Source organism: Peromyscus eremicus, chromosome 22 (assembly GCF_949786415.1).
Source record: "Peromyscus eremicus chromosome 22, PerEre_H2_v1, whole genome shotgun sequence".
Taxonomy (NCBI): Eukaryota; Metazoa; Chordata; class Mammalia; order Rodentia; family Cricetidae; genus Peromyscus; species Peromyscus eremicus.
Window position 1 is genome coordinate 5686995 of NC_081437.1, and position 27522 is coordinate 5714516.

The following is a 27522-nucleotide window of genomic DNA, read 5'->3' on the forward strand; positions in this document are numbered from 1 at the left end:
CACAGCTTAGGGGAGGCCTCCGGGTCACTATAGCTGGCTCTGAACTCCAGCCCACTATGTATCAACTTGTGTCACCTTGAACAAGTTAACACTGCCCACAGTGTCCTCATTAATAAAGCAAAGGTGCCAGAAGACTGTGAGGATTGGCCCAACAAAATGAACGGGTCTACTTTGCACCCTTAGTGCTTGGTACAGGGCCTGGTACTCAGTAAGTGCTCCTTGATTAAGTTTATTCCATGATTCATGTGAATGGGTGAATAAAGATTTTTATGCACTCAGCTTAGGGTCTAGATCCTGCCAAGTACTGAAGAAGTGGGAGTTGTATAAGCATTGTCCTCACGGAGGGGATTTGCACATTGTCTTGTTGACTTGACAGTTGCATGAAATTCATTAGCAAGCACCCCAAGATTAGGTCAGAAGCATGGCAACCTCTCTGGTCCACTCTCAGATGTCTCATTCCATTATTCACTCAACAAACCACAGCTCTACTGAAGGGGCTGAACTATCTTCCAGAGGAGAAGGCGAGAAAGCTGTGTGCTGAAGGGTTTACCCACAGAGATTCACAGCACAGAAAACGGCAGGTCCAAATGGTGTGCGAACTGTACCTAACTCCTAACTCAAGCAGAAGGCAGTGTGGTGAGCTTGCCCTGAGTGCAAGCAAGTCCTCCAGGACTTCAGAGGCAGGAGAAGGTGTTACAGAGCACAGGGCATCGGGGTGCAGGCTTTGAGCCAGGCTGATGTGAACAGGCAAAGGTAGAGCTGTGTCCCAGGCAGGAGCCAGCCTGAGATGGCTCACAGATGAGATGTGTTCAGATTGGCAGATATCAGAACTTTTGGAATGTGAGGGTCAAAGCAAGAATGTTCCTCCTTTAGCAGAAAGGACGGAGGCGGGAGGCGCAGGGCAAGGCTGAGGTAGAGATGCCAGGGTCTTCCCAAGAGAGATGGGGCTGGAAGTCCTTTAGGACTTCAGCCACCTCGGCATAGGCTGCCATCACTCCTGGTACACACCCACTGGAAACGTACATCTCCAAGGAATCAGACAACATTATGAAAAGAACCACTTGGAAGGAGCCTTACTCTTGTTCGGCATGTGGCTTTTAACAAAGTCTGAGGCCTCCAAGGTCGCAGCAACTCAGAATGATAAGGCTCAGGCTGCACTTTCACCCAGCAGCCTTGGACTTGCGGAGAAGCATTTTAATCCTCCGCCAGCTGCCTGGTGGCGAGTTCTTACAAATCCAACAGGAGGGGCTGAATCCATTAAGTCCCAGGACAAAGGGTTCCACCAAGTGAGGGGGGGGGGGGTGGACAAACAAGTGACACCAAACACAGACACCTGCAATCTCACAATGTCACTGAGGACTCGCGGTTTCCTTCCCGTGGTCTACCCCCTCCCTTTTCTCTTCTGCCCCACCACACCATGCACCCAGCCCAGTTTAAGCATGTGTGTAGCTGTGGAGGTTGATGTGAAGGGCAAACGTGACTAAGGAAGCCGTCTTTCCACACAGGGAGCTAAAAGAAAACATCTACCTGGAGAAGATGCACAGCAGAGCCTTCCAGGGAGCCACAGGGCCCAGCATCCTGTAAGTACAGTGCAGCCTCCCCTCCCCACACAGTGCACCCTAACAACCCTGTGTAGCGGCCAGTCACATGACAGGCAGCGGCAGCGTGCAGGCTGCCAGCATCTACAGCTGAAAAGGACCAAACGGGTCACTGCCTGTGACGAAGCTCCATATCTGTAGAGAGGGGTAGCAGTAGGTTTGGTGCCTCTGAGGGAAGATTGTACTCACCTCTCTCTCATCTGCTGAGGGCCCCTCTGGTTGTACAGAATAACTCCAGTCTCCATGTGTTGTTGCTATTGCTGTGTGTTTGAGTGTCTAGCTTCTCTGTTTATTTAATTTCCCCCATTTTATTAGGATATAGGCATAGTGGATTATAGCTTACCATCATGGCCTCATTTGATCTCGGTAAAAAGCCTGTATCCAAATAAGATATTACTAACTCCTAGCAAAATAAATAAATAAATAAATAAATAAATAAATAAATAAATAAATAAATAAATAAAAAATAAAAAATAAAAAGACTTAAACATGTAAATTTGAGGGACCATAATTCAACCAGTAATGTCAAACAGGGTGTGGACTCGCGGGTGGCCCCCCACCTGGAACCCACTCAGAGACTCCATTCTGACCTGGTCCACCCCCAGCTCTCGGCTAGCCGTGGCTGAGATGCTGCAGGCGGGTTCTTCCTACAACAGTGCAAGGTGTGAGCCTTCAACCTTCCATGAGCAGGGGTTCGCTTCAAGGGCTCGTTCAAAGAAGAGCTTCTCCAACCAAGGCGGAGAGAACCTCAGGGCTGTGGGTGAAACCACCCCCTCTTAGAAGGCAGTTTAATAACGTGACCGTTTCTCAAAATCACAATAGTAGGTTCCATTCTAGGGCTGCTGGCTTCCCTGGCCACGTGAGGCACTAAATTTTAAATGCGGCCATTCAAAAAAGTAAACAACAACAACCTCCTCCACGCCTGAGGAGAGTCTCGAACCTGATCACTAACTATCCATAAGACTCTACAGCAAAACAGAGCACTGGCTTCCTAAGCCAGCAGGTACACAGAAGCAGGAAGGGGTCTTAGAGCCCTTGCCTCCGGGGTCCCTCAGGAACCTGGACCGCGTACCCTGTACCCACCCCCTCACACTCACCCTTCCCACCATAACTCTGACCCCTCCTTGTGCTGGGCCTGAGCCTCACCTCACTTCAGACTGCTGAAGAGGATGTGCTGCCCAGAAAGGTTTGGGCGTTAGCCACTTAGAATACGAGCAGGACTTTAAAACTAAAACTCCCACCGATGCCCTCTTCCTGAAATTTTGTACATTTTTCTTAGATTTTTTTGCCTCGAGTCTAGTAAAGCCAAGGAGCTTTGTTTAAAGGTCCGAAGTTGTGCTAGCTTGGCGTGGTGTTTGCTTGCTGTGGATAGACACATCCAACTGGTTATTAGAGCGAGCGCATGTGCTCTGCTTCCCGGGTGGATGATGGCCAATGCCACATGCAGCTCTTAATAAGGGTGGTCCGCCTGCACGTTATGAAAACCTCCCCTGCAGCGCCTGATCAATCAAAGACCGAGGCATCAAAGCTCTGAGTATCTCCCCCTAGGGCAGAACACAAAAGCTGGTGTCACCTAGGTGCCTGCTTACCTTAGAAAGCAAGCAGCTGGTTTTCGTAAAATTGGGAGAGGACAGGAGGGAGGAAGGGGTGGAGGGTAGACAGAAGGAGGTGGAGAGGAGGGAGTCAGAGGTAGAGAGGAATCAGGAGAGAGCAGAGAGAAATTCTAGTGGCCTTATGGAAGGTCCAAGGCGTCACACGCAACCTCGAATACAACAGTGGGTCGCCCCCGAGATGAAAATCCCAGAACATGGAAGGCAGATCATGATGAGAGTAACTGAAATGGAGATTTAAAGGAAAAGCAAAATGGAGGAAAGGATCGCTCAGCCCCGAGAGGAGGACTGCTGAATGAAATGTGTAAAATCAGTCGATAAAAGGCCTTTCTCTCCTTTGCGGTTCAGGGATATTTCTTCCACCAAATTGCAGGCCCTGCCGAGCCACGGGCTGGAGTCCATTCAGACCCTCATCGCTACGTCATCCTACGCGCTGAGGACACTGCCCTCCAGAGAAAAGTTCACCAGCCTCCTGGTTGCCACGCTGACTTACCCCAGCCATTGCTGTGCCTTCAGGAATTTGCCAAAGAGAGAGTAAGTGAAAAGCTAGGGCGGATGCACCGGCTGTGGAGAAGCTGAGACCCACATCCAGCCCCGTGGCCCACAGCGCCCTGTCCTGTACGGGCTGCTCTCCCGGCCAACTCTGCAGCCATGGAGTGGCTTTTAGACAGACAGGAAGAAAATGAGCTGCCCCTCATCCTGAGCAACTGCCAAACAGTTAAAGCACTTCTGCAGCCATAGAAACACCCAGTGTCAAAACACAAACCAAAACCAGCCTGTTCTAATTCTTAGCAGAAAACATCACTTACCCAATTAATCTTGAATTTAAAATTGTCAGAGTACTACCTGGTTTTGTTTGGGGTTTGGTTTGGTTTCTTAACTATTTGTCTCCCGCGGAAAGCAAAGTCCACTTCTGAACAGACACCTTGCTCCCACAGATTGGCTCGGGAGCAATCCAAAGGGGCAGGAGCTACTGGCTGCTGTGTGGCCAGCAGGGGGCGTCTGACTGCTTCACTGCACTCGAGGCTGGGCGTGGGGGTGGGGTGGGGTGGGGTGAGGAGTGAAGGGGGCAGGATTTCATTTTGCCCAGAGGCGTCATTCCGCATCGCGACCCAGTAAGTGTCACATGTATGAAAGAAAAAGCCAAGGGCCAGCTTTTTAAATGGGTGATGTAGGCATGTGACACTTCCTGCTCTGTGACTCCTCTGTCTCAGGCTTGTTTGTTTTCACCGCAAGCCTTGATGTGTTCTGTTGTTTTCCTAACCCACTCTTGGGTCACAGCTCCCAGTGGGGAAAAACCAGTGCTCTGAAGAGTCACTACTGCAGCCTGCAGAGATGTGCTCAATCAATTAATTAGATAAAGCCCTGCAGGAGCGACACCAGGCTGCTGCTGGCTTTGTTTGGAATTAACCTTTCTATAGCTGATCAACTAGCCTGTATTTTTGTGCCTTGAGTACGTAGACTCGGTTCTCCCTAAAGATTTGAGGCAATGGAGAAGGCAAAAACATTTGCTATGTGTAAAGATCTACACCACTTGGGGAGGGGTGGGTGGTGGTGAGGATCTCACTCTGTGTAGCTCTAGCTGTCTTGGAGCTCACTACGTAGACCAGGCTGGCATCGAACTCACAGAGATCCCCTTGCCTACGCCTCCAGGGTGCTGGGGTTAAAGGCGTGTGCCATCATGCCTGGCTCAAGCTCCACACCATTAACTGAGCTTCAGAGGACTTAAATTGAGCAGCAGCCATGTTCCAGTGTACCAGGTTTGAAGATAAAAAGATGCAGAGTCATCTCCGCCCTCACAGAGTGGACAGGCAACATAAAAGAGTAGAAACTCTTGTGTTAGCGGATGTTGTAACAGAACAGAGAAGGGGGGCAGGATGTTCCAGGACTGTGGGGGTGTGTCTAGGGCTCGTGGGAGACTTCCTAAGGGAAGCCTTGTAGGGAAGGCTTGGGGAAAGCATGCCAAGACGGACTGACTCGTGCGAAGGCGTGGGGCAAAAGACACTAGAAGATGAGTGACATTCAAAAATCCAGCACAGGAAGATGTAGGCACGTAGAGGAAGATGAGTCAGGAGAAGCAGCCCAGGGAGTGGTGGGCCATCATGGTGGGCTTTGAGTATCAGCCCTAGGTAGGGAGAGGATGAGGAGCTTCAGGGTGTCAAAATGAGAATATGCAAATTTGCTTTTAGGAACTCTCAGTAGGGCCGCAGAATGAAGGAGGGGCCGAAGGTGACGAGTTGAGGAGAGAGTCAGCAGACAGGGATGATGCTGAGGAGAGGGCTGGGCTGGTCACCTACTTACACTCCTCAAATTACTGACCTGTGACTGTTCAGTTCAAGACCTTTTTGTTCCGGAAGGCGAAAAAGACTACCTCTAGGTAGAAAAAGGGTTATGGAATTATGACTATCTGAGCTTGGTGTGAATGCCATCAATCACAGGCTGTCCTGACTGAGCTTGGAAACTTCCACTAATTCACAGGTACTTCTGTGACTATAAACCCCAAAGCCTTACAGGCCGGTGAAGATGGAGAGTTGAAGTTGGGTCTGTGGGATTTGGGTGTAAACTAAGGCTCCCTGTAGGTGATGCATGTGCTGCCTGGGCAGAGCTCTCTAAGACGTTCTTGGTTAACTGTGAAGACAGAATGGCTATCATGCAGTATTATCATTTGAAGGCCAAGTTCCTGTTGACTCTGGACTTGTCTACTTACCTACAGGATCTCTGTCAAATACTGAGCCAGAACTACCCCACTACACACTCACACATGGTTGGAGAAACTCTGTCCAAGTTTGTAAACTTATAATAGTACATAGAATAACAAGATGATTAGTCTTTGAAAGGCCATTGGGTTAAATCGTTCTGACATCATGCCCCATCTTTCTACATTTATACACAATTGTTCCTACGAGGACTTGTTTCCTCGATGCTGGATAATAAGAGCACAGAGAAATGTCCACTTCGGGCCACCCCATCTCTCATCCTCCTCAAGGAAGACTGAGGCACTCACAGCAGCTCCCATACCCTCATCCCTTATTTTTGAACCTCCCTTAGGCCTCGTCCCTAAGTACCACTTCTTCTATCTCCTTATCATGTTCCCCTTTTCCTAAGCCAAACTGCCCAGAGGGAAGACAGAAGAGAAGGGAATATCAAAAGCTAAAGGCCTAAAATACACAACGGGCACACCCAGCCCCACAGAATCCTGACAGGAAGACTTCCAGTTACAATTCAAAGCCATGAATGCCAAGTAGTTAATCAAGGCCAATGGGAGGGAGAAGAGTTGGTGAGGAGGATGCTTGAATATGCCACAAAAGGGAGCTTTTTATAAGCACTGAAAAACCCATGATTCAATACCACAAATTTACGTGGGTTCCCCCTCCCTCCCGAGCCTACACAAAACACTTAGCATTCAGAAGCATTTTCTCTAAGCTGGAGACAGGCTAAGGACAATGCAGGGGGCTTTCCTCTCTCCTCAGGAAGCATTTCAGTCAGGACAATGGTGCAGAACACACTGAGGGTGGGCTAGGTAAAGAATGTGGATGAGTAAGACATAAATAGACATGATCGGGTCCAAGGATCAAATGCTCAACGGCTTGTTTTTCTTTTCTTTTCTTTTTTTTTTTTCTACCTCTTCTCTTTCAGACAGAATTTTTCATTTTCCATTTTTGAAAACTTTTCCAAACAATGTGAAAGCGCAGTAAAGAAACCAAATAATGAAACGCTGTAAGTATTCGCGTGCAGATGCTCGGGAAGCCGCATCTTGTTCAGTGGGCACCTTATTGTTATTGGCGGCGGCGATTTTCTTTTGATAAAAGTCTTGGTGAGTGGATGTTTGCAAGGTGTTTTTCTAGAGTTTAAAAGGGGAATATTTTTTCTTTGCAAGCGGCAGCGAGTTGTACGTGTTATCTTAGCTGTTTTTTTTTTTTAAAGAAGCCAAATTAAATGAAAAGGTCTCTTTTAAGAGTGTAATGAAGTTGTTACTGTATGCATTAATGTATATGAAGCTGCAGATTATTTCAGACATCTGGGTGTCACTAAGGGCTACTCTAAATAAGGGCTTCATCTGAAGTGACTGTCACCACTCGTATTCCACAAAAGCAAACTGATTGCAGACACAGCTTCTAAAGGCAGGTACTTCCCTTCAAAGACAGACCCCTGTGGCCCTGAGTGTGGTATCATTCTTTCATGATGTGTGTTCCTGTTTGTGTCGATGCACATACATGTGCTTCCATGGGAGGCCAGAGGGCACCTTGGATGTCATTTCTCAGGAGCCATCCACTTTGTGTTTTCGAGACAGGGTCTCTCCCTGAGACCTAGAGCTCACCAGTTAGGCTAAGCTGACTGGCCGTGAGCTGCAGGGACCCTCTCGTCTCCACTGTCCCAGTCCTGGGGTTTTTTACAAGGATTCTAGGGATCAGCTCAGGTCCTCATGCTTGAGGAGCAAGCATTTTACTGACGGCGCCATCTCCCCAGCCCCCTTAACATTAATCTTAATGTCATCATTACCATGCACTAGATGGCAGCTACATGTCTATTCTACTGACTGATTCTAACATTTTTCCTGCTTTAAATGCTGACTGCCCTGGCATTTCACTTACCTTCAGTTGTAAAAGAGCATGCCTCAGAAGACAAGCCCCCATGTCCCTAAGCCACATTTATTATCATTCCCCCCATGTGCCCTGGAGGACTACAAAACCAGATGTCCTTCTGAGACACTCTGCAAATCTCTCCTACTTCCTCATGTCCCCTTCCTACCAATCTCAGAGTACGGTGGGGGCAATCTCAGTGTGATGGGGAGGTCGGACCTGAGGTCATCTCAAAGGTGGATGTGACCCTTGGCGGTAATGTTCTTGAAGCACTGAGTTTGACATGTACCTTTTCGAGGACAATGGTTTTGGACAACACTTATGCTTTCTGGGACATCTTTCCTTCTCAATGGGGAGTGATGGAAATGAGACTTGACTTTCAGAACCAGAGTGAAGGGCATTGTCGCAGCATCATGCAGGATGGACGCCAGCCTGTCACCTCTCCCTTTCTTTCCTTTGAGTCCCCACTATCTAGCCTATAATATTCCTTTCCTCATGCTTCCCTCCTTGTGTCCCAGTCTCCTTCCACAGGATACTTTTGCAGCCATGGGGCTTTATACTCAGAAACAGAAAACCATTTCTAATTACATTCTGTTGTGGTACCACGAGTGGTTATGGGGACAGACTCAACCCACCCTCGGCAACCGCCAGCCACCCTGTCCAGGCCTTTCCCAAACGAGCATCATCTTTCAGTTTACTATGGTAATGCTGCTTTGGGACAAGGCTCCAAAGTGTAGCTCACACTCTTCAAACCACCTGAAGTTAATACACAATCGAAGTTGCATTGCTCCCCATGGAAACGTTTATTTTTTAAACATAGGGATTCACATAGCCTGGGGTTGGCCTCAAACAATGTAATCGAAAATTACCTGATCCCCATGTTCTGGGATTCCAGGCATGCGCTCTCCTATCCAGTCTCTTTGGTGCTGGGTACTGACTCCAGGGTCCCATGCCCACTAGGTGAGCCCTTACCAGCTGAGCTCTGTCACCAGCCCCGGGCAGCTCTTTTTTGCTAAAGGCAAAGAAAGCTCCACCAGAAAGTCCTTCTAAAGCCATCCCCTGAGCCTTAGCTGTTCTTCCCAAGAAAACCTAGTGTTCTCACCACTGTGGCTGACCCCACTACCCTCCTCAAATCCCCGTATTTCCTCATTCGCTCTCGGTTGTTGCTGGAGCACTCACTGCTTCTGCCTCCTAAGCCAAGATTCCTAAGCCCCTGAGTCCATTCACACTCCCTGACATAACCACCAGAACCTGCCTTGTTAGTAGGAGTGACACGGCCCTAGGGAGCCAGCTCAGGAGAAAATCTGCCAGATACATGCCTGGTAGGGCAAAAAGACCAAGGAGGGAGGAGTTAGGAAGGAGGAGGGAGGGACATGCAGGACCCCTTACTTACATGTGTTCAGAATCCTTACAAGTTTTAAATTAGCACCTCAAACAGCAGTGGTGATTTGATAGGGGAGAGTAAAAGAAATCAAGACAACAATGGTTGGAATATTTTTTATGCAGTTTTGAGCTACTATTTTGTAGGAGGCAGCTACAGAACCTGCTTGGAGTGTAGACTCCTGGGCTCTGTGCCTCTAGATTTTGATCCACATTTTAAACAAGCCCCCTGGTGGTTCCGATAGACAATGATCCACCTGACCACACTTTGGAAACCACTGACTGAAAGATGATCAAGATCTCGAAGCTTAGGATGTGAGGGCCAAATCCTGACACTGTCCCCACAAAGGACCTCAGCATATCCCCACCTTATTTAATCTTGGTTTCCTTTCTAACAATATAAGGAATTCAATCAGATGATTTCTAAGCACCAGTATTAAGAAGAATCCTTAATAATTCGTTATAACCATCTTCTCCTGGAAAACTAACAGGATGTAGTTATATTGATGTCTATGATGTAAAAACTAAGTGTGTTGCTTTAAAGTTATTTAATAATAAAACAGATAAGGTTCCCTTGCCGTCCTTTGTGTGGCCACAACCCTTCCCTGTCTCTACATTTTCATGTCTTTTAAAAAAAAAATCTACATATTCCCTCCAGTACTGAAGGCCTCAGATATATTCTCATCAACTAAGTGAATTAGGTACAACTTGAAGTTGTACCTAATTCATGAAGGTTTTGAGAATGGGGAAAGATACTTTTTTTTTTTTTTCTGAGACAGGGTTTCTCTGTGTAGCTTTGCGCCTTTCCTGGAACTCACTCTGTAGACCAGGCTGGCCTCGAACTCACAGAGATCCACCTGCCTCTGCCTCCCGAGTGCTGGGATTAAAGTTGTGCACCACCACCGCCCAGCTGGGAAAGATACTTTAAAAAATATATTTTAATTAATTCTTTTCACACCTACTGCTCCCCTGAAATCTTCCTACATCAATCTCCCATCTCCTCACCTCTCTCATGCCCTTTTCTTCTTTTTTTAATAACTTACTAAGTCCAGTATGTGCTGTCCACACTCTCATAGGTGTGGGGCTGTTCACTGGAGGCATGATTGGCCTACCAGGAGCTGCACTCTTAAAGAACACTGACTCTCCCTTCCCCAGAAGCTGGTAACTGAATAGATCCTCAGGAGTCTGGGCTTATGTGCTTCTCGCCACTCCATACAGGATTGCTAACTGCCTTGATCTTGTGCAGATCTTATCCAGGCAACCACAGCTGCTGTGAGTTCAGAAGGGTAGCCATCCTGCAAGATCCAGAAGACACTCGCTGCTCATCCTGGTCCTCTGCAAGCTCTGCCTCATAAAATCTTTCCACCCCCTCTTCCATGATGGCTTCTGAGTCTTGGGGTTGGGGGTGGATAGATGTCTATTTTGTGGCTAAGCACTCCACTAACCCTTAGTCTCTGACCTTTGACCAATAGTAAGTTTCTGCATTAATCACCATTCATAGCACAAAGCAACTTCGTGAATGGAGACTGAGAGCTGCATTAATCTATGGGCAAGGAGATTGAATTCTTTTATTAGAAATTTTTTATTCATTTTACATACAAAAGGAGATTGAATTTAAAGGACAGTTTGACACTGTGTCCACTTAGAAAAATACTAATAGTAGGATCACCCCCGTGGCCTGTAAGCCCCACAATCATAAGCTCCTAGCCAGATTTACAGTACTGGCTTGTATTTCCTCTTATAGAGTAGACCTTAAATTCAATCAGAGGTTTGTTACCCCTCTAACATTTGAACCACTGTTGCATCCATGGGTTTATCTTTCCACACAGGTCATTACTGTACATCACAGGGTACACAGATGACTTATTTTTTCCTCTCAGCCTACATAGCACCTTCTAGTACTTTGAAAACTGGCCAGTATTGAGAAAGCTAGCCTCATCCTTCCTAGTGAGGGAAAGATACTTTTAACGAGAGAGACCCTAAGGTGAAATACATACTTGCAATGGTCTTTGCAGAAAATTACACCCATTTCTCCAACTCCCAAAATTAGCAGCTTATGAAAAAAGTCAAAACTCACGGAGCCCACATGCATTATCAAATACATGCTCAAGGTTCTTACACCCTATTAATTCCTTCCAGAACCAGGGTTTCCTAGTCTAGATTTATTCTCTCCACAAAAAATTTATTGAATGGAACCAAAACTCTGCTAGACACCATGACTTCAGAAGTAAGCTCTTGATCTTGGTAAAGTCCTTGTCTTTTTTTTTTTTTTTTTTTTTTTTTTTTGGTTTTTCGAGACAGGGTTTCTCTGTAGCTTTGCGCCTTTCCTGGCACTCACTTGGTAGTCCAGGCTGGCCTCGAACTCACAGAGATCCACCTGGCTCTGCCTCCCGAGTGCTGGGATTAAAGGCGTGCGCCACCACCACCCGGCTAAGTCCTTGTCTTACAAGCTATCCGAGCTTGATTCCCTGAACCCACATTTTGAAATAGAAAGAAGAAAAACAGCCAAATGTGGTCATGTAAGCTCGTAGTGCTGGAGAGTCAGAGACAGGCCAGCCAGCCTAGCCTGCTTGTAAGTTCCAGGCCCCATCTCAAAAAACAAAGGTGAACAGTTGCCGGAGGAATGGCATCCACGATTCTCCTCTGCCCTACACACACACATACACACACACACACACACACACACACACACACACACACACACCAAAATTAAGAGAAAGCCAAGAACGATGGTGCATACCTATAATCCAACACTTGGGAGGTAAGATCAAGAGTTTAAGGCCAGCCTTAGCTATATAGCAAGTTTAAGGCCAGCCTAGGCTACATGGGATCCTATCTCAAAAACCTAAGAGAATATTAAACAAGGTAAACACACATCATTACTTATTGGCAATATGTTTTGATAACTAAGTGCAACTCTAGCAGAAAGGGAGGATAATAAACTCTTTGGAGAACAGGACCAAGAATGCCTTCCTTGAAGAATTTGTCTCTCACGATGAGGGAGAATTTTCCAGAGAGATGATGAAAAGAAAGAACATTTCCAGAAGCAGGCAGAAGCCTTGAGGCTCAACAAAAGGAGTGTGAATTTTATCCCGTAGATGATGAGGACATGGAGAAGGGCTGAGTTAGATAAGTAGAATTCAGACTTCTGTTTAGGAAAGGCCATTCCAGGAGGCTGGAATGGAAAGAGCTAAAACTGAATAAAGGTGTCAAGAAAAAAAAATCAATAGAAGTGCCCCTTTGAGAGAGTGTAGATGTAGCCCAGGAATCTCTGGGATGCATCACCAGCAACAGGCTTATATCCTAAAGAGAATCTCAGCGGGGTTGGGGCACTTCATTAGCAATAGACTCACACCCTAAGGAGTGCTGGACTTCATCCTTCTTACTGTTTGTCTGTGCTCTTCTTCCCCTAGTCCTAAATTTCTAGTAATCTGCTGTTGTTTTCTAGTTCCCCTTTGGAACACTGGATTAACCAGGGACTTCAATGCAAACAAGTCCCCAGTAGCTGATGACTCTTAATGCTACAAGTCTTCCAATCCCACTGTGTGCTACTGCAAACAGCTTGCTAGCAATTTGGTTAGCAACTAAATGAGATAAATAGATAAGAAAATGCCAAGAAAGGATTCTTTTAAATTTAGCATGTATATATTATGTCTCTAACTTGTTTTCTAAAGAAAATCATCCCTTGTAAACAGCTTCATTAAGTCTTTGCATCAGCATGTTAAATAGATACATATTATAAAGTCTAGATGGCTTTTCATTTTCTTTTGAAAGAATTCCATCAAATGAGATAATTTAACAAGTAAATGTAAGGCTAAGGCCGTGATGGATTTGTTTTCTTTTGCTTCTTAGGCTCTAAAAGCCCACTAAGGATGATTCTTGAATTTCTTTTAATACTCAAAAGTCTAGGAAACCTCTTATGTTTCCTTCAAGCCATTGTTTGTCTTACAGTTATTCCGCCATTTTTGAGGAGAGCGAACTGAGTGGCTGGGACTACGATTACGGCTTCTGCACACCCAAGACACTCCAATGCATTCCAGAACCAGATGCTTTTAATCCCTGTGAAGATATCATGGGCTATGCCTTCCTGAGGGTCCTGATTTGGCTGATTAATATCCTAGCCATCGTTGGCAACCTGACCGTCCTCTTCATCCTCCTGACAAGCCGTTACAAACTGACAGTGCCCCGCTTCCTCATGTGCAATCTCTCCTTCGCAGACTTTTGCATGGGCCTCTATCTGCTGCTCATTGCCTCGGTGGACTCCCAGACCAAAGGCCAGTACTACAACCACGCCATAGAATGGCAGACCGGGAGCGGCTGCGGCGCCGCTGGCTTCTTCACGGTGTTCGCAAGCGAGCTTTCTGTCTACACCCTTACAGTCATCACTCTAGAACGGTGGCACACCATCACCTACGCTGTCCAGCTGGACCAGAAGCTGCGACTGAGACATGCCATCCCAATTATGCTGGGAGGGTGGCTCTTTTCTACGCTGATTGCCGCGCTGCCCCTCGTGGGTGTCAGCAATTACAGGAAGGTCAGCATCTGCCTCCCCATGGATGTGGAATCTACGCTCTCACAAGTCTACATATTATCCGTCTTGATCCTCAATGTGGTGGCCTTCATCATCATCTGTGCTTGCTACATTAGGATTTACTTTGCAGTTCAAAATCCAGAGCTGGTGGCTACTAACAAGGATACGAAGATTGCCAAGAAGATGGCCATCCTCATCTTCACGGACTTTATGTGCATGGCACCGATCTCTTTTTTTGCCATCTCAGCTGCCTTCAAAGTGCCCCTTATCACTGTCACCAACTCGAAAGTTTTACTGGTCCTTTTTTATCCTGTCAATTCTTGTGCCAATCCATTTCTGTATGCAATTTTCACGAAGGCATTTCAAAGAGATTTCTTTCTGCTGCTGAGCAAATTTGGCTGCTGTAAACACCGGGCTGAACTTTACAGAAGGAAGGAATTTTCTGCATATACCTCCAACTGCAAAAATAGCTTCCCAGGATCTAGAAAGTCTTCCCAAGCTGCCCTGAAGTTGTCCACAGTGCACTGTCAACATTCTGCTGTCCCAGACAAGACCTGTCACCAAGAATGCTAATTTAGTAACTGCACTATTGAATTGTACTTAAATATGTAAAAGAAAAAAGTCTACCTGAATTAGTCACTTTAAGATAATGCATCTTAGAAAAATATTTATTCTTAGGCACTTTAGGAGAAATGCACTTGGTTCAGAGGGCGGCCCGTGACCAGTGGTCATTGGAACTAGGCAATCAGAACTGCCCTCTGAAACTTGACGACATAAATTTCAGGCGTGTTTAGAAACTTTTATAATAATTTAGACAGAGTAATTTTGTGTGTTGAATCGAATATTAAGAAAACCTAAGGTGTCATTTTTGCACATCTTTGGTCTTTTTTACTTCAATCTTGTAATTTTTGTTGTAATCTCCAAAGTATTAGTTTATAACAGACTGGAAATTTTAAGTGGTCCTGTCCTCAAATAGTTTGATAAACACATTCATAGATGTGCTGGGCAGTGCGGTAGCCATGAGCCTTACACGGTAAATAAAAGTTTCTTAGCCACGTTCCAAGTGCTTCACGTATGTGACTAGTACTGCACAGTACAGATGCAAACTGTTTTCATTGTTGTAGGGAATTCCACAAGACAGCTCTGTTCTGGAGACTTCCGTTTCCTCTTTACGTTCCATTCACTTAACTTGCTGTCTGACGGCTCATTTCTGCATACCTGTCTGGCTTGCAGATCATGAACACCTGGTGGGCAGGAAACCATCTCAGCCCACTCAGCTTCCTCATCTCTTCCCTCGGGATCTTGGAAATGATACACAATCAGTGTGCCCAGTTGAAGTGACTAAATCTGCAAGGAAATGTATTTCGAGAGCCTTTGACTTTCTAAGCAAAATAAGATACTTAAATATTGAAAATGATTAACTTACATTATTTCCATCCTTTGCAGTTTACTGAAAAATATATCTTATATTTGTTAGAAACATTTTTTTCTTACTATAAAATATAAGTTTTAAGACTTACATTTAGGACAACTGAAAGGTCTGATTGCAGCACTTCTGTTTGCTGCTTCGACTTTTTTTATCAAAAGTTCATTATACACCCAACATCTTGGTTTTATTATTTTATTATTTTTTTTTTGTTTGTTTTTTTGAGACAGGGTTTCTCTGTGTAGCTTTGGCACCTTTCCTGGATCTTGCTCTGTAGATCAGGCTGGCCTCGAACTCACAGAGATCCACCTGCCTCTGCCTCCCAAGTGCTGGGATTAAAGGCGTGCGCCACCAACGCCCAGCGTATTTTTTCTATTTTTTATTATGCAATTTCACCAATTTTCATAAAACTCTATGGAGCAGATGCCATTCATCTTACATGCGAGAAAAACCGATTATCATTTTTAAAAGGACTGAAAACTAGGAAGAGATTCACTATAAGCGGATTCAGTCTCAAAACTCTCCCAAATCCTAGCCTCTTAATGATTCCCATATTGGTAATCATGGTTTTCCAAGAGTTACTTTGACTTGAAATACACCAAAAAATAAGATACGTTCATGGATGGACAAACAAATAAAAACTGGATAAAAAGGTTTTGTTACCTAACAGTTCATATACATTCAAAGTTCCTTAAAATTTCCCCAATATTGTATCATGAACATTCAAATGTATAGAAATGTTGAAGGAACTATTAGTGAACATCATATACCACCACCATTTACAGTCAGCAATATTTACTATAATGGCTTTCTTACACTACTATGTAATTATCTGTTATTTATCTGTCCACTAATGTGTCTTATATTTGATATTTTGAAGTAATTTGCAGACATCAGCCTTACACAAAAGTATATACTGTACAACCCCACGTACATGAACCTTAGCACTCTTATTCACCAGAGTGTAATTCAGTATTTATTTACATCTTAGGTATAATTTACATGCAGAGAAATGGACAAATCTTAAGTGTGCCACTTGAGTTTTGAGAATTGCATGCACCGGTGTGACCCAAGCTTCTGTCAAGATTTAGCACATTAGTTACCACTAGAGAGCTGCTCAGACCTGTCACAGAGGTGCTAATGGCCACATCTCTGTTCCCACACATTAGTGTTTCCTGTCCTAGACGCCATACGTGCAGTTATATAACACATACGCTTTGTCACAAGGCTTCTGGGACTCAGTATAATGTTTTTGCTTAATTGCTTGAATCTGTTTATTCCTTTTCATTGCTGGTTAATATTCTACCATAGAATCCTCCTGCTGGTGGATATCTTGAGCATTGTATTAAATAAATGTCTAGCCATAACTAGACTCTACACATTCAGTTTGCTCTTAGTTCTTAGGTCATTATGGAAAATGATTCAAAGATTATAAGCGTTAAAAAAAAATCTTCTGTGTTTTTTCACATTGATGACTTTTCTGCTCCATAACGAATCACTTGGTTCAGATGGAGCTCTCTGGAGCTCATTCTAGAGTCTGTCTCAGTGATACAGCAGAATACTAACTCATCATGCTACTATGTAACTACTTGATTATTCTTTCTGATTCATAAATCCCAGGAATAAAACAACTTAGTAAGAAAAAAAAAGTAAAATAAGAAGATTGAAGATTCAGACCCATCCTTGTAAATCAGCTCTTAAGCCAGCACACATTCAAATAGTTTGTGACTAGAGAACTCACAGTATGCTCTGAAAGCAATTCGTGACCTCTTACCCAGATAATGATCTTTATTTTCTACATTATAACTTAAGGTTTAATAAATGAAGTCACAGTTTGCTGTCTCCCTTGTTCCCATATCCTCCCACCCATAAGATCTATATTTTAATTGTCCCCCAACCCAGGTCTTTACTTTATATCCCTAGTACCATGTGTACATCCCAGGACATTCCTCCACTTACTTCTGGACTATGCCATAGCTACCTAATTTGTATTCACACCCAGTCTTTTCCAAGTCCTCTCCATCATACACATCACTGACAAACCCTCCTGAAATCCTATTTCATCTCATTATGTGCCTGCATAGAATTCCCAATCAACTCATGAGCAGCTAGAAAGTATACATGCCCACTCGTAGGCTAACACTCGGAGAATATGGACTCTGTCCTCAGATCTGCTCATCCTTTCTGTTATTTTCTTCATGAAACAAACTGACCCAGTTACTCTTCCCTCAGCCATTCTCTTCCACCTCCGTGCTAAAACCTATGCCACTCATACATCAGAGTAATGTATCCCTTGTCCTCTTTCTGCTGCCTTTGGAGTCCAAACTGCTGGTTTACCTACTTCAACAAACGCTCTTTGATCTATTCCTTCCCTAAAGCATTACAGTTAAGACACCTCCTCTGTGTAAAACAAGGGACATAATAAATATGTAACCCACAATAGTCTTTCTCTGCAGACTTCTTTAGCCTACATGAATGTCCGTGTGCCACATGTGTACTACATGCGTGTCTGGTACCCACAGAGGCCAGAAGGGGGCGTCAGATCCCTTGGAACTGTAGTTACAGATAGCTCTGAGCAACGTGTGGGTGCTGGGAATCAAACCCTGATCCTCAGGAAGAGCCACCAGCGCTCTGAACCGCTGAGCCATCTCTCCATCTCCTACAGACTTCATGAGCATTCTTCTATATCACTTTTTCTGTCTCCCCACACTGGAGTATTAATTACCTACACGAGTCCCTCTTTATTTTACCTATTTTAGGAAGATAAACTACTTTCATTTAACAACCTCATTTTCCAAACTGGTTCATTTTCGTAACTAAAATATAAAACTGCCTTTGTTAAGTATTTCATGTATGACATGTCTAGAATGTGTGTTATATCTGTACAGGCCCCCATGGCTAAATCATAATCAGTCGGACACTCAATAATTTTGTATCTCTTGTATTTTTTTACTGTTAGATATTGTCAGGAGTGAATTGCAAAATGACTTAAAAGGATTAAGCTGTCTGGAATAAACCATCTAAACTTATAAACATAACTTTAAAAGACATTGGTATTTTGTTCTCGGCTTACTACACTTGTTATAAAGGGCTTGGCTTTACTTTTCTTAACCTATTAATTCTAAGTATAAATTAAGGATCTTTCTCATAAAGTATTTCAATAAGTGGGCTCATATAAGAAATCACTTTTTCTGGGCTGAGGAGCTGGCTCCGTTGATGAAATGCTTGTCACACAAGCCAGAGGACCTGAGTTCAGGACCTCAGCACCCACACTGAAACAGAGAGCAGTCGTGTGTATCTGCAACCCAGCACTGATGAGGAGATGTGGACAGACACAGACTTCTGGAGCTCCTTGGTCAGCCAGTCTAGCAGACTCATTGAGCTCCAGGCTGGAGGAGAGCATGGAAGCCCAGATTACCCAGGGTCAGGGGAGCTGAGCTTGCTTTACCCAGCAGGGCTGCAGAACGGGGATGATTTGACCACTGGCGTGGTTACCATGTTTGGAAGGGTCTACACTTGGCTGTATCTAAGTCTTCTGCCTTGCCCCTTGGCATTTTTATGAAAAGCCCTTTTGAATAAAGTTCTGGGCCGGTGAATTTTGATCCAGGTCCTCCTGAAGCTATCCTGTGTTTCTGTCTTTCTTCTTGACAACTAGGTCTCTCTTTCCACCTGATATTTTCTTATCCCTCTCTCCTCAAGAGTACCCAGGGAAAGGTGGGAGCAGGTCTCCCACAGGAGAGACCTTGTCTCAAAAATTAAGGTAAGAGTGACCAAGGAAGATACCCAATGTTGACCTCTGGTCTCCACATTCAGGCACATGCACTCACACACACCTGTACATGCATACGCATACACATATTCATATACACAAAAATAGTTTTCCCTTCAAAAATGGGTGATCAATTAGCCACAGTCAACCAGCCTGAAAATATTTGATGGGGAACTCCAGAAATCAGCAATTGACACATTTCTGATGGATCACTTTCCTGCATGGTCGTATAAAATCTCATACCATCACGGTCAGTCACATGAGGACTGGATCATGGTTCTGTCTGGCATATTCCCACTGTGCTGTGGGTTGTTTAGCAGCCACCTCGGTTATCAGTTTCTCTGCCACGATATCACATTCAAATAACCTTCGCTTCACTTACCGTCAGGACAGAGTCCAACAGTGGTGATGCAAAGAAGGTTCCACGACAGAACAACACAGTAACCCTTGTGCTCCGCGGCACAAAGCACACGCAGACAAAGGCGTGGCACATGCAGGGTTTGCTACTGTCTGAGATTTCAAGCATGCACTGGGGTCTTGAGATGCGCTATTCCTGAAACAATAGGGGTTGCTGCCTTTTCAATTAATAATTTCCCTATGAGTTATACTATAGGCTTTCTGCTTGCAGTTTAGGTTTCTAGTTATAAATCACGGTGTTCCCAGTTGACTTAGAGAACATTTGTGTGGACAACAGTATAACATTAACCTGTTAGAGTATGAATGACAATGAAGTCCTCAGCTAAATTCCCTGCTTTTTACCATAACTAGCTGTTGCTATTTGCTCCAAACTTACTAGTTCCCCCATAGAACTTAGATAACACCAGGGTGTCAGTTAATGTTAGAAACCCAGTGAAGTCTGTGCTGTACAAAGGAACTGTTTGCACATCTTCAGCACCTACTGAGATGTTCTGCACATCAAATAGAACAAAAGAAGAGGACCAGGGAAGGTCAGGTACTCGGTCCCTAAGAGACTAATTCTGTGCAATTTCAACAAGATCTTGGCTTGCAGAGAAGCAGAAAGAACATTTAACGGCACTATGAGACGTGAGTAGGAGGAGGTTTGTGAAGTCCTCAAAGTGTGCTGGCGCAGAATTAGGACACATGCTACTCTCACAGATGTGTGTAACACAGTGAACTCTAGCCTCGCAAGGGACAGTTCCTCCATCAGTAAAATGGCATGTGACATTTATTAAGGTAATGTTTATGGACTTAAAAACTTATATTATGGTACAGTAATATAATTACTACAAGGTGCAGTAACAAATACTTACCTTGAATGTGAAGTATAAAGATTTAGAAGGAAATAATGGAATGGGGAGGATTAGAGTTGGAGATGAGAAGGCAGGAAAAGGGAGAGAGTGCCAGAAGGGATAGATAGCACTAACTACCTTTTGAAAAAGTCATGTGCAAGGGTACTACTACAGAAGCTCCCTAAAATATATACATACACACATATACAAAGAGTCTAAATACAGTTCCCCTATAACGGAGTAACAGTTGCCCCTACTAGACACCATACACCAATAAATAAAAGCCCAGTGTCAGGAATGGATGACCTCTTTTGGAGTCATTGGCCAGTAAGGGCCCACAGGCCTCCAAGCATTACAGATTGTTGTCTAAATTCTTGGCTACCGTCCAGAACATGACAGGAAGACCCTATTACTAAAGACACCACACACGTGAGACGTAGAACGTTTCTATCAAGCTGATACTTGCCTGGAAGCTTCAACTACTGGCTGGCTTTCAGTGATGGAAGGCGCCATTCTCACTACTGGAGGAGAAAAGTCATCATCAACCTTCCCAGATGTGAAGCCTGAGAACTACAACACCCAACCTGGCAAAACCTGCTCTGTGGCACTACAGTGGCACAGATGTCACGGGAGGAAAAAACTACTTTCTGGTTGGATTTGAGGCTACTCCACACGTGGAAACCCATACCTGGAACCATTACTAGGGCAAAGAACCTATAGGTCGACATTGGTCAACAGGTGATAGTTCTAGGAGAGAACTTACTATTATTTTGCTAAATGAACATAGTACTAAATAAACAAACATATCATTATGCTCATAGATAACCATTTCTCAATCTTCATCAGAGAAGCTTCTATTTACAATAGGCAGCAACTAACACAGAGACCCACAGTGGGTCATGGTGCAGAGAACAGTAGACTGCAGAATGTTTAGCCACAAATGGGGCATCCATACATACCCCATCCTCCTGAGGATGAGGGGTCATTGTGGATGAGGAGGCAGAAAGCCTGTAAGAGCCAAAGGTGATGGATGGCTGCCAGGAGATTATTTTCCGGGCACAGCAGTACACATGAGAAAACACGGCAGATGTGACATATGTATATATATGACCATTGCTGACCCATGCAAGCCTGAACCAGACCAAATTCCAGCGTGGAGGAAGGTGAGCAAGAAGTCCCACCCAGTCAAGGAGCCATTGGCCACGGACGGCTTCTGAGGCAGGCAGGGTCAGTTTTCTCAGAGGTTGACCCCTAGTTAGGTCCGATGGGAGGCCACAAATCCAAGAATATACGAGACGCACAAATTGGACTCAGTAGGTCTAAAAATAAAAAGAGGACACAAAGTTGGGTGTGCAGGGAAGGGAGGTAGGTTTGGGAGGATTGGAGGAGGGGCCTGAATGTGACCAAAACACACTAAATAAAAATAAGAAGTAAACAGCAAGCAATAAGATATCATAGTCAAGTCTTAAGTACATTCCTTCAATTTATAGGGCTTAAGGAATAACGACCTCTTTGAAAGTGGATGAAGATTTGACTCATGATGTCTTAAACAAAGGCATTAAAAAATATCTCATATACACAGAGAAGTTGGTTTGGGAGAGGTTTGGTTGGTTGGTTGGTTTGGTTTTCCGAGACAAGGTTTCATTGTGTAGTGCTGGCTGCCCTGAAATTCATACTGCAGACCAGGCTGGCCTCAAATTCACAGAGATCTGCCTCCTGAGTGCTGGGTTTAAAGGCATGCACCATCACCCAGCTAGAAAAATTTTAAAAACAGTTGAATTTCACTTTGTGACATTTTTATTAATAAGTTCCTTACAATAAAGTTTATTTTTATTTTAGAATTTCATACAGTATATTTTTAATCATATTCTTTCCTATCTCCCAGCCCTCCCAGATCCTCCTCCCTCCCTACCCACCCTACTTCAGGCTCCTTCTCTCTCTTACAAACAAAAATAAAGGAAAAAATAACCACTAAAAAACATGGGCATCCATTTTGTGGTAGGCAACTACTCCTGAGCATGGGGCATGTCCTGACCGTGGTTGATACACCCAGTGTCTCTCAGTTGAAGAGAACAGATTTTTCCTCTTCCAGCAGGTATCAATTGCAAATAGCTTCTCAGTTTGGGGTGGGACCTTGTGCCCACTTCCCCTTCTCAGTGCTGGGATTTTGGTCTGATTTGAGCTTGCGTGGGTCTTGTGCATACTGTCACAGTCTCTGTGAGTTCCTGTGTGCATCAGTCCTGTTGTGTCCGGAAGACAATGTTTCCTTGAAGTCATCCACCACCTCTAGCTCTTTGTTGTTGTTGCTGCTGCTGTTCAAGACAGGATTTCTCTGCGTAACAGCCCCGGCTGGCTATCCTGAAACCCACTTTGAAGACCAGGTTGGCCTCGAACTCACAGAAATCTGCCTGCCTCTGCCTCCAGAATGCTGGGAGGCTTCTACATCTGGCTCTTAAAATCTGTCTCCCCTTGGACTCCTGAGCCTTGAGAGGAAGGGTGTGATAAATGCATCCCATTCAGAACTGAGCAATCCGAAGTCTCTCATTCTCTGTCCATTTTCTGTGTTAACTGCCATCTACTGAAAGAAGGAACTTCTCTGATGAGGGCTGAGTGTTGCACTGATCTATAGGTGATCTATAGGTGTGGTGGCATGTCATTAGAAGTGGTTTTATTGCTGTGCTCACTTAGCAGAATAATGGTTTAGGTTTTCTCCTTGGCCCATGCCCTATCTAGTCTGCAGTTCTTGGACTCACTAACAGTATCAGGTACAGGTTCCATCTCATGGCGTGGGCTTTAAATCCAATTCTAAAGTGGTTGGTTACTATCCTAACATCTGCGCCATTATGGTGCAGGTGGCCTGTATCCTGTAGGCAGGTCACTACTATAGCCAACAGGGCCTGTAGCTGGGTGAGACTTATGATTACTTTTCTCCTGCAAGATCTAGCTACACCACTCTTGGGAACATTCCCAAAGGACTCCACATCTTATAACAAAAGATACTTGCTCATCTGTGTTCACTGTTGCTCTATTCACAATAGCCAGAAACTTGAAATAGCTAAGATGTCCATCAACTGATGAATGGATAATGAAAAATGTGGGACATTTACTCAATAGAATATTATTCAGCTGTTAATAAAAATGAAATTTTATATATATTTTGTATAGAACCTTTTTAATTTAATATCCACGTATAAGAGAAAATATGTGAGGTTTGACTTTCTAGGTCTGGGTTACCTCACTCAGGACAACTGTTTCATTTCCACCCATTTACCTGAAAATTTCATGATTGCATCCTTACAATAAGGTTTTAATAATTTATTAAAAAGAAAGTTGAATTGAAACTAGAATAGTGATAAGTAAAAATTGGGCAGAGCAACAAGAGAGCATGGAAAAAGGAAGGCTGTGTTTGATTGATGCATGTTATAAATGTGAATAAAAATATCCTACCAAACCCCATTAACATTATTAATGAATGAAATGTTAATCAAAAATAGTATGGAAAAGAGAATCATGAATTAACTTGCTGAGAATAGGATATCACATCCATATTAAATTAAACAATGAAGTTATGGACACCAATGTGCTAGCTCGTTTTTATGTCAGCTTGATTCATGATAGGGTCATCTGAGAGGAGGCAACTGAGGAAATGCCTCCATAAGATCGGGCTGTAGGCATGCAAGTCTTCAGGATCATTTCTTAGTAATTGATGGAGGAGGGGCCAGCCCATTATAGGTGGGAAAACCCCCTGGGCTGGTGGTCCTGGGTCCTATAAGAATTCAGGCTGAGCTAGCCATGGGGAACAAGCCAGTAAGCAGCACTCCTCCATGGCCTCTGCATCAGCTCCTGCCTCCAGGTTCCTTCCCTGTCTTCACTGATGAACTGCGATACGGATGTATATGCAAAAATAAACTCTTTCCTCCCCAAGCTGCTTTTGACCATGGTGTCTTAACATAGCAACAGAAACTAAGACAGTCAGCAGATAAAAAAAAAAAATGTTAACTGCAGAGATAGCTCAGCAGTTAAACGTACTGCCTGTTCTTCTAGAGGGCCCAGGATGGATTCCAGCACCCATGTGACAGCTAACAACTGTACATAACCCCAGATTCAGGGGATCTGATGCTGTCTTCTGACCTCTGTGGGTACTGCATGAACGTGATACACAGACATACATTCAGGCAAAATGTACATACACATAAAATTAGAAATAAATAAGTCTTACTTTTAAGAAAGTACAAATGGTCACAAAGTGAAATCACCTTTGTGAGCCAAAACTATCTAGTTTTTTTATTATTGTTATTTATTTAAACATCAGAGTCAACTAGATAATGCAGAAGGCCACCACACCAAAGGCACGTGTAATTTGTGACATCTTTTACTGCACTTCTGTTACGTGTGTCCATGTACACTCAAAAAGAGACTTCACATTCTAAGTGCATTCCATGGTGTGGATCATGGCCAAAACCTTGAAAATCACTGACTCAGATAATTCCACAAGACCTGGGTTTTTAAACAGCATCCTCTGAGGCTGGTGAGTGAGTACCAAATCCAAAAGAACTTGGTGAACTCTTACTTCTCTCTGTGGTTACCCCAAACCTAAATAGTTAGATGAGTACCCAAATAGGATGGATATAGCATTTCATCTCATAGCTTACTTTTGAATGGATTTTGTTTGCATTTTTAAAAGGTAAGGGGTATTCGGGACTGTAGGTGGGGCTATGATGACTTTTCTAATCACTAAATGTGACATCTCATGGTGCTCTCACAACATAGAGATAATGAAGGGGGCACCATTCAAACCGGAAAACAAAAGAAATGTAAGGTTATATATCTGTATCTGCATTTGAACTATAATTTTATTTCATTAAATTTATTTAATTCCATATAGTGAACAAAAAGTTAATCAACTCTTTGATGGACTACGTATAAAACAAAAATGTGGTTCACAGCATACGATATACCAGTCCCATGTAGGTTCACAGAGCTGATGTACTGAGCTTGTAGCATTTACCACTCGGCCTCACCAATGGCTTTTGCAAATACATAGTCTCTCCCTCCAAAGCACATGACACCATCCTTTAAGTAGAATTTCCATCTGTTCTTGCTTCGGTGAATCTGAAGAGAAAAAAATAATCCAGACTACGTTCGTAAACTAAGGGGTCACTTACATTCTTTAAAATAGCAAATGGGATTATTCTGGCCCTAAATATAAGACCTCCTCAAGATATTTTACTCATTCTTTAGCAAACATTTGGGTTCCTATAAGCCAAACTGTAGTGCATTCCTGCTGAGCTCCCAGCCTGGCTCCAGAGAGCAGCACCTAGCCCTAATCCTTCCTTTGTTTAACCACACCTTTTGTTTCTCTTACCTTTGGTTTCTCTTATCGCCCTATGTGAATCTTGTCTGAGAGTCAAGGATCAGAGAGTCCCCCAAGAATCAAAGGCATGGGCAAAACTTGGTTCAGGAAACCTGGAAAACCACAGTACCTGATAAATCAAGTAATTTGCACTTGGCATTTGGTCCCAGGGAGCTCCTTTTAGGTTGCTTTGAAGGTACGGAAATTAATTGGCTAAACTATAAATAGAGACTAAATAAAAATGCCCTAGGTGAAGGGATAGGGCTTCAGTCCTTCGAGGCTAGACCATGCTGCAGCCGTGAAAGGCTATATTCATTGTTAAGATGCCTCTGAGTCTTCATTCCACGGATCCGCGTGAACCCACACACCAGTTACACCTACACACTCAGTTACACCAAACACTAGCTTAAGTATTGGAGATATATCAAGTCATTCACACATCATGAGAACCATCACTCCACATCAAAGTATCAATGATTGGCCCACAGCTACTAGAGCCAAGTCTGTGGATTACTCAGGTCCCTTATATAAATGCCTTCATGTATTTCATACAACTTACACACATCCTCCTGTAAGATTTACATAATCTCTAGGTTATCTGCAACAGCTAATGCTATGCAAATGCTTTTAAATAACAGTAATACTAAATTATTAGGGAAATAGTGACCAAAAATAAGTCTGCACATGTTCAGGAAACACTTAAATTTTTCAAAGGTTTTTGATCCCCTTACTTGACTCTGCAGAGGAAACTCAGGTATAGAGGACTGACTGTAGACATGTTATGTATGTTTAAAAAAAAATCTTCCTGCCTTTGAAGAGTTTATATTTTGTTGGAGATGGAGACCAAATCTGATAAATTATCATTTTCTATCTATATAAAATGTTAGAAGGAGATTTTGTAGAGAAAAGTTTATTTTTATAGCAATTAAAAGCATTTCCGCTGGGCGGTGGTGGCGCACGCCTTTAATCCCAGCACTCGGGAGGCAGAGCCAGGCGGATCTCTGTGAGTTCGAGGCCAGCCTAGGCTACCAAGTGAGTCCTAGGAAAGGCACAAAGCTACACAGAGAAACCCTGTCTCGAAAAACCAAAAAAAAGAAAAAAAAAAAAAAAAAGCATTTCCTCTGTCTCCTTTAAGTATATCAAATTATGACTCAAAAACACTATATTAATATCCACTTCATACACACTAGGATGCCAAGGATCTGAATGTCACATGACACGCAATAGCAAGGATGTGGTCATCCCAAACAATGCTGGTGAGACTGTCCCATGCACATACTTCATCCATTTGTGTCTCTGCTTTACATCAGGCTACCCTGTATGCCTGCCTTCCATCCCTCTCTCCGAGATACACATCATTCAAGCCCCATTTCAAAGGCCCACATCGCCCGCGAGGGGTTCGTGGAGAACTTCAACAACAAATGATTTCTTGTATTTCCTTGCTACTTTTAGGTCTTGCTGTCTGCCACACAGCTTAAGGTTTGATTCATGTGTCAGCAGCATTTGCTTTACTTGTCACGCTGTTCTAACAGCTGACTTGCCTGCCATCTTATCGTGTGTGTGTGTGTGTGTGTGTGTGTGTGTGTGTGTGTGTGTGTGTTTCATCCTGTAAGAAATAGTGTGTTTGAATAAGATTGTCCCCTCCTTAAGACACAGATTATCATTTAGGGGCTGGGGATGCAGCACGTGATACATCCGAGGTTCAATCCACCACGGGGGTGGGGAGGATGGAACACACAATGATTATCACTTTCAAGTGTCACTGTCCCATACAGCACAGTGGTAGACCCAAAACACACCCTCAACTTTACAGAATTGGGCTGCAGATCATTTACTGAGACTTAAGCCTTGCTACACAAATGTAAGGACCTGAGTTGGAGACCCAGATCCACATGAAAAGGAGCTGGGCACAGCAGCGCACACTTGCAATCCCGGTGCTGGGGCAGCAGGCATGGGCGGATCAAGGGGACTTGTTGGCCAGCCAGCCTAGCGTGCTTCGTTAGCTCCAGGCCAATGAAAAACCCT

The 27522-nt window shown here is 43.9% G+C and overlaps 2 protein-coding genes across 5 annotated transcripts in view; one reads left to right on the forward strand and one right to left on the reverse strand.

Annotated features, from left to right (window-relative positions):
- Lhcgr (luteinizing hormone/choriogonadotropin receptor) overlaps positions 1 to 14911 on the forward strand; it is a 55611-nt gene extending 40700 nt beyond the window's left edge. The window contains exons 8-11 of one of the 2 annotated variants that reach the window (XM_059248476.1): positions 1506 to 1580; positions 3557 to 3742; positions 6845 to 6925; positions 13120 to 14911. In XM_059248476.1, the coding sequence (XP_059104459.1) occupies positions 1506 to 1580; positions 3557 to 3742; positions 6845 to 6925; positions 13120 to 14272 (1495 nt within the window). In that variant the 3' untranslated portion in view covers positions 14273 to 14911. The remainder of the gene's footprint in view (positions 1 to 1505; positions 1581 to 3556; positions 3743 to 6844; positions 6926 to 13119) is intronic. The other variant, XM_059248477.1, reaches the window with a different exon arrangement.
- A 10068-nt stretch (positions 14912 to 24979) lies between these two features.
- The window catches only part of Gtf2a1l (general transcription factor IIA subunit 1 like), a 37750-nt gene continuing 35207 nt past the window's right edge, over positions 24980 to 27522 (reverse strand). For all 3 annotated transcript variants that reach the window (XM_059248647.1, XM_059248645.1, XM_059248646.1), the window contains exon 9: positions 24980 to 25256. In XM_059248647.1, coding sequence (XP_059104630.1) covers positions 25149 to 25256 — 108 coding nt within the window. In that variant the 3' untranslated portion in view covers positions 24980 to 25148. The remainder of the gene's footprint in view (positions 25257 to 27522) is intronic.